This window comes from Oncorhynchus masou, chromosome 28 (genome assembly GCF_036934945.1).
Source record: "Oncorhynchus masou masou isolate Uvic2021 chromosome 28, UVic_Omas_1.1, whole genome shotgun sequence".
NCBI lineage: Eukaryota > Metazoa > Chordata > Actinopteri > Salmoniformes > Salmonidae > Oncorhynchus > Oncorhynchus masou.
The window spans coordinates 14514575-14522806 of NC_088239.1; the positions used below are offsets into that span (position 1 = coordinate 14514575).

At 43.2% G+C, this 8232-nt stretch overlaps 1 protein-coding gene across 1 annotated transcript in view; it reads right to left on the reverse strand.

Annotated features, from left to right (window-relative positions):
- LOC135517225 (brother of CDO-like) overlaps positions 1-8232 on the reverse strand; it is a 47565-nt gene that overhangs the window by 12555 nt on the left and 26778 nt on the right. The window contains 1 exon segment of the mRNA XM_064941337.1: positions 1296-1442. Within this exon segment, the coding sequence (XP_064797409.1) occupies positions 1296-1442 (147 nt within the window).

The window sequence follows — 8232 nt, forward strand, 5'->3', positions numbered from 1 at the left end:
ACTGTCTTTTCTCTTTGCTTATTTGAGCTGTTCTTGCCATAATATGGACTTGGTCTTTAACCAAATTTGATTTCCATGAGGGTGGTATGAGGGCCCAACGTCCACAGGTGGGGGTTGTACTTACAGCCCAACACCGTGCAGGACGTTTGGCATTTGCCAGAGAACACCAAGATTGGCAAATTCGCCACTGGCGCCGCCCTGTATACCACCCATACCTTGTCACACAACACAACTAATTGGCTCAAACATTAATAATGAAAGAAATTCCATAGATGACCTTTTAACAAGGCACACCTGTTAATTTAAATGCATTCCAGGTGACTAACTCATGAAGCTGTTTGAGAGAATGCCAAGTGTACAAAGCTGTCATCAAGGCAAAGGGTGGCTACTTTGAAGAATCTCAAATATAAAATATATTTTTATTTGTTTAACACTTTTTTGGTTACGACATGATTCCATATGTGTTATTTCCGTTTTGATGTCTTAGCTATTATTATACAATGTTTAAAATAATGAAAATAAATCAAATCCTTGAATGAGTAGGTGTCCAAACCTTTGACGGGTACTGTATATATATTTATTTATACTCCGGACTCCAACATTGCTCATACTAATATTTCTATTTTTCCTAATTCCATTATTTTACTTTTTGATGTGTGTATTGTTGTGTATTGTTAGATATTACTGCACTGTAGGAGCTAGGAACACAAGCATTTTGCTACACCCGCAATAACATCTGCTAAACATGTGTATGCAACCAATAAAATATGATTTGATTTAGGCCTACAGCACTTTCAACAACAGAGTGCACTGTCAGCACCAGCCACATGGTGGTGTCCTTGAGTCTCACAGAGAGACAGCCCGTGAACTCTCAACGTGGTTATCATTTCCCTCTCTCGCTATAAGCCACACATCCCCTCCTAAGGTTCCCAGCCATCTACATATCAGCCACAGAGAGGGCCTTTTTCTCTCAAATAACTCAAGAAATAAATGGTTGCAAAATAAACAAGAGTATTCCCATGTTTCAACATTGCCCAGATAATTGCCTGCAGTTTAATGATGGGCCAGATAGCTCGGATAGATACAGCATTCCAGTAATCCAGGGAAAGATATAGAGAAAGAGAGAGAGATAAAGAGAGGGGGAGCAAAAGAGAGAGAGAATGCCAAAGAGAGAGAAAAAGTATTAATTACAGTAGAGTACAAGGAGAGAGAAAGAGGGAGGAAGTGGGAGGGGGATAGAATGCAAACTAGACAGGGAGAGAGAATAGGCCTGTAACAGAATGATGGATCCATACCCTTGGAGGTCTCGAGCCACTCCTGTTTGACACTGTAGCGGACCTGTGCCTTGGGCTGGCTCTCAGGGAGGTGACATACGATCACAGCCGTGTTCCCCTCATCCACCTCAATGTCCTGCTGGTCGTCTTGTTCAAAGTCACGCAACTCTAAAATACAGGGAGGACAAGAAAGAGGTCAGGAGAGACACTAACACACACAGATACACATAAACATGTCCCACCATGGAGCCAACCCTGTCAGAGCACCACAGAAGCTCTCCCATAAACACAATTGCGGAATATACACACATTTGCTTCCTCAACCCAGCCAGCCTGTGTAAGTGCTCCAGTCTGTAGTCCATCAATCTGGAGCAGGATGACAACACAATAACTATGAAATGGGAAGATGGGAACTACTAAAATGGGCATTCCAATTCAAGGCAATATTCTATAACAGTGCAAATGGACCAGTCCAGCGGCCATATTGGGCTGTACCATTCTAGACTGTTTGATTCATTCTACTTCTATGAATAGAGCATGGAGAGGGATTACTGGAGGGCCATGTGCTCCCACTCTGTCCTGCAGACACACAGTCTGCACAGCACAGACACTGGGCTGACCTGTAACCCCTCACCCCCCTCAGAGGGGGCCGCAGGGGCTGGACCAGGGGTCAGAGGTGAGCGGTGCCTGCCTCTAGAGTTTCAGGGAAAGAACAACCAGTTTGGATTGGGAGGAAATTGCGCTGCTAGGCTTTAGAACGCTGATGTCAGAGTGGGGGAGTAGACTACAGGATATTTAAGTGTTGAGAGAGAGAGAAGGGAGAAAAGAGAGAAAGAGAAAGAAAACAGTTTAATAGAGAGAAAAATAGAGAAGTGGAAAGAGGGAACATTCAACAACAATGATCAGAGCTGTAGTGTATGCTAGAGGCAGGGAATCCAGCGGTGAAATGAAACAAAAATACAACTCCCTCACCTAATTAAATGTCAACCAGTCTCTCTTGATTTATTCTGTTTCACAAAGATGGCGGCGCTCCATTATTTTCAGAGGTGCACAGCTAGTTGTTATTCTTGGACTGTTCAACTCTTTGTCAAAACAGAAGTAACCAAGCCATTCATATACAGTGGACCGACAAGACAACCAGATATGGTTGTTTACACTTCAATGTAGATGAACACAGCTTAGTTAAGACCAGAGTTAAGGCATCTTCTGATATAAACACAATAGATTCACTTTAGATGCTGACTATACACCTTTACTGTGGGTGACTGAGAATGCATGATGTTTTTTCATATCTGATCTATTTCCGGTGCAGGCAGTGTTTGTGTTTCTGGCTTTCTGGGGGAATTTTTAAAAAGGAGAGGGGAGCTACAGGGGTTGGCCTTGACAGGTGCCACCCTCCCACCCCCCACCCACCTCCACCCGACCCCGATTCCAAGAGAGATGAGACGCACAGGACCTGTCATGCTGAGTTGTGTCCCTGTGTCCCTGTGTCTCTGTGTCTTTGTGTCTCTGTGTCTCTGTGTCTCTGTGTGTCTGTGTCTCTGTGTCCCTGTGTATGTGTCTCTGTGTGTGTCTGGACAGGGGTAGAGTCTCAAAGAGAGACTGTGATGCTCCATTTGCTAAATGAATCAGGCCCTGTTTTTACAGCTACCCCCTGACTCCCCCCTCTGACTCCCCTAGGCTCTACTAAATTCCTCCAACTATACCTTTAACCCCCTCCTCCCCACACCTCTCTCTATCCCTGCATTCTTCCACCGAACTGCCCTGTATGTGTGTCTCTCAGGTGAGAGACAGAAAGAAAGAAGACAAAGACAAACAGACAAAGAGTGTATAAGTGACAGAGTATGAATAACTGTAGAACAACTATATAGGAATAACTGTAGAACAACTATATATAGGAATATCTGTAGAACAACTATATAGGTATAACTGTAGAACACTATATAGGAATAACTGTAGAACACTATATAGGAATAACTGTAGAACACTATATTGGAATAACTGTAGAACAACTATATAGGAATAACTGTAGAACAACTATATAGGAATAACTGTAGAAGACTATATAGGAATAACTGTAGAACACTATATAGCAATAACTGTAGAACAACTATATAGGAAAAACTGTAGAACAACTATATAGGAATAACTGTAGAACAACTATATAGGAATAACTGTAGAACAACTATATAGGAATAACTGTAGAACAACTATATAGGAATAACTGTAGAACACTACATAGGAATAACTGTAGAACAACTATATAGGAATAACTGTAGAACAACTATATAGGAATAACTGTAGAATACTATATAGAAATAACTGTAGAACACTATATAGGAATAACTGTAGAACAACTATATAGGAATAACTGTAGAACAACTATATAGGAATAACTGTAGAACACTATATAGCAATAACTGTAGAACAACTATATATAGGAATAACTGTAGAACAACTATATAGGTATAACTGTAGAACACTATATAGCAATAACTGTAGAACAACTATATAGGAATAACTGTAGAACAATATATAGCAATAACTGTAGAACACTATATTGGAATAACTGTAGAACAACTATATAGGAATAACTGTAGAACAACTATATAGGAATAACTGTAGAACAATATATAGCAATAACTGTAGAACAACTGTTTTTGAATAACGTGTGTTGGTGCTCAGTACCTTCAGAGCATTGTGTAAGTGTGTATGTGTTTTAATTCAATTTAATCTTTATTTTACTAGGCAAGTCAGTTAAGAACAAATTCTTATTTTCAATGACGGCCTAGGAACAGCGGGTTAACTGCCTGTTCAGGGGCAGAACAACAGATTTGTACCTTGTCAGCTCGGGGATTCAAACTTGCAACCTTTCGGTTACTAGCCCAATGCTCTAACCACTAGGCTACCCTGTATGGGCAATGTGTGTGTGTGTGTATGGAGCATGGTGTATGTGTGTATGGTGTATGTGTGTATGGAGTATGTGTGTATGGTGTATGTGTGTATGGTGTATGTGTGTATGGAGTTTGTGTGTATGGTGTATGGTGTATGGTGTATGGAGTATGTGTGTATGGAGTATGTGTGTATGGAGTATGTGTGTGTGTGTGTATGGTATATGTGTGTATGGAGTATGTGTGTATGGAGTATGTGTGTATGGAGTATGTGTGTGTGGAGTATGTGTGTATGGTATATGTGTGTATGGAGTATGTGTGTGTGGAGTATGTGTGTATGGAGTATGTGTGTATGGTATATGTGTGTATGGAGTATGTGTGTATGGTGTATGTGTGTATGGTATATGTGTGTATGGAGTATGTGTGTATGGTGTATGTGTGTATGGAGTATGTGTGTATGGTATATGTGTGTATGGTGTATGTGTGTATGGAGTATGTGTGTATGGAGTATGTGTGTATGGAGTATGTGTGTGTGTGTGTATGGTATATGTGTGTATGGAGTATGTGTGTATGGTGTATGTGTGTATGGTGTATGTGTGTATGGAGTTTGTGTGTATGGTGTATGGTGTATGGTGTATGGAGTATGTGTGTGTGTGTGTATGGTATATGTGTGTATGGAGTATGTGTGTATGGAGTATGTGTGTATGGAGTATGTGTGTGTGGAGTATGTGTGTATGGTATATGTGTGTATGGAGTATGTGTGTGTGGAGTATGTGTGTATGGAGTATGTGTGTATGGTATATGTGTGTATGGAGTATGTGTGTATGGTGTATGTGTGTATGGTATATGTGTGTATGGAGTATGTGTGTATGGTGTATGTGTGTATGGAGTATGTGTGTATGGTATATGTGTGTATGGTGTATGTGTGTATGGAGTATGTGTGTATGGAGTATGTGTGTATGGAGTATGTGTGTGTGTGTGTATGGTATATGTGTGTATGGAGTATGTGTGTATGGAGTATGTGTGTATGGAGTATGTGTGTATGGTATATGTGTGTATGGAGTATGTGTGTGTGGAGTATGTGTGTATGGAGTATGTGTGTATGGTATATGTGTGTATGGAGTATGTGTGTATGGTGTATGTGTGTATGGTATATGTGTGTATGGAGTATGTGTGTATGGTGTATGTGTGTATGGCGTATGTGTGTATGGAGTATGTGTGTATGGTGTATGTGTGTATGGAGTATGTGTGTATGGAGTATGTGTGTATGGAGTATGTGTGTATAGAGTATGTGTGCAATACTCTTAATACTCATTATACTATTTCTGGGCTCCACACAGAACATGAAACATGGCATAACTCTTCCTGTGGTCTACACAGAACATTAAACATTACATAATACACAACATTAATAGACAAGACCAGCTCAAGGGCTGAACTACATGAATGGGTGTGTGCATGTGTCTGTATGTAAGTACCCCTCCTGCGCATATATGCTAGTCTGTATGTTCCTGCTTGCGTGTGTATGTGTGCTGCTGTCCCTGTGTGAGTGGGATGCTGTCCCTGTGTGAGTGGGATGCTGTCCCTGTGTGAGTGGGATGCTGTCCCTGTGTGAGTGGGATGCTGTCCCTGTGTGAGTGGGATGCTGTCCCTGTGTGAGTGGGATGCTGTCCCTGTGTGAGTGGGATGCTGTCCCTGTGTGAGTGGGATGCTGTCCCTGTGTGAGTGGGATGCTGTCCCTGTGTGAGTGGGATGCTGTCCCTGTGTGAGTGGGATGCTGTCCCTGTGTGAGTGGGATGCTGGACTAGCAGGATTGATGGTATTTATAAAGTGGAGCTGGACTCTGACCTCTAAATACTTAAAGACAGACTCTGCATCCAACATCTTTATGTGCAGAGGGAGGGGGCAGTAGGAACACTTGCTGTGTGTGTGTGTGTGTGTGTGTGTGTGTGTGTGTGTGTGTGTGTGTGTGTGTGTGTGTGTGTGTGTGTGTGTGTGTGTGTGTGTGTGTGTGTGTGTGCGCGCATGCCTGTGTGTGTGCCTGTGCACATGCGTTACTGCTACAGACATTCATGACGTTGATGTATGCATGTTTTTACCAGTGTGTGTTTTTGTAATCATGTACTTCACAGTGTGTATTGTATAGACCTATACTCTGTGTTCTTGGGGCCTGTCTGTCTGTCTGTTAGGGGGTTGTTGGTTGTCTACAAAGGTAGTCAAGCAGGAAGTTTTAAATAATGTGAAAACAGCTTGGTCCCAGTGGGAGAGGGCTCAGAAAGATTCTTCGGAGTTAGATAGCAGGGAGGGGGGGCGGGGAAGGGGGGCAGGGTTCATAGCATTCACCTAGATTCACCTGGTCAGTCTATGTCATGGAAAGAGCAGGTGTTCATAATGTTTTGTACATTCAGTGTACATTTATCAATTACATCTAATGCTGCATGGAGGAAGTTTGAGCATGAAGTTACACACAAACACCTACTGACTGATACACACAGACACTCACTCCTGACACCTACTGACTGATACACACAGAGACACTCACTCCTGACACCTACTGACTAATACACACAGAGACACTCACTCCTGACACCTACTGACTGATACACACAGAGACACTCACTCCTGACACCTACTGACTGATACACACAGAGACACTCACTCCTGACACCTACTGACTAATACACACAGAGACACTCACTCCTGACACCTACTGACTGATACACACAGAGACACTCACTCCTGACACCTACTGACTAATACACACAGAGACACTCACTCCTGACACCTACTGACTAATACACACAGAGACACTCACTCCTGACACCTACTGACTAATACACACAGAGACACTCACTCCTGACACCCAACGCTCAGCAGGAGTGAGAGAGAAAAGAAAGTAACAGAGGGAAAGAGAGAACATGAGGAGTGAAAGTGAATGAGAGAGGCGAAGAGAGAGAATGAGAGGGCGAAGAGAGAGAATGAGAGGGTGAAGAGAGAGAATGAGAGGGGCGAAGAGAGAGAATGAGAGGGTGGAGAGAGAAAGACAATGAAAGAGAGAGAGAAAGAATGTGAGGTAGAGAGAGGGAGACTGGAGACTGTGACATCACCTCTCATCTTGTGAGGGGACCCTGTCTCAACTGGCTTAAAAACACCTCCTGTTTCTCAGCTCACACACTATATGAAAACACTACACACCCACTCTCTAAAAACTACACACACAGTCACACATTCACACAGGCCTAACACACAACCTCACACAGGCCTAACACACAACCTCACACAGGCCTAACACACAACCTCACACAGGCCTAAAACACAACCTCACACAGGCCTAAAACACAACCTCACACAGGCCTAACACACAACCTCACACAGGCCTAAAACACAACCTCACACAGGCCTAAAACACAACCTCACACAGGCCTAACACACAACCTCACACAGGCCTAACACACAACCTCACACAGGCCTAAGACACAACCTCACACAGGCCTAACACACAACCTCACACAGGCCTAACACACAACCTCACACAGGCCTAACACACAACCTCACACAGGCCTAACACACAACCTCACACAGGCCTAAAACACAACCTCACACAGGCCGAACACACAACCTCACACAGGCCTAACACACAACCTCACACAGGCCTAAAACACAACCTCACATAGGCCTAACACACAACCTCACACAGGCCTAACACACAGCCTCACACAGGCCTAACACACAACCTCACACAGGCCTAAGACAACCTCACACATGCCTAACACACAACCTCACACAGGCCTAACACACAACCTCACACAGGCCTAAGACAACCTCACACAGGCCTAACACACAACCTCACACAGGCCTAACACACAACCTCACACAGGCCTAACACAACCTCACCAAATATTCTCTCTCTCTGCCTACCTACTACCTGTTTTTGGTAGTTTTCCTCGCTACTTTCCTTCCATTTATAGCATGAGGTCAGTGATAAAGTAGTCTACAGTACTACAGCCAAGAGATGAAGGCCTACCATTGACTATGGACATACCCAGCTTGCGACAGAGCTGCAGGAG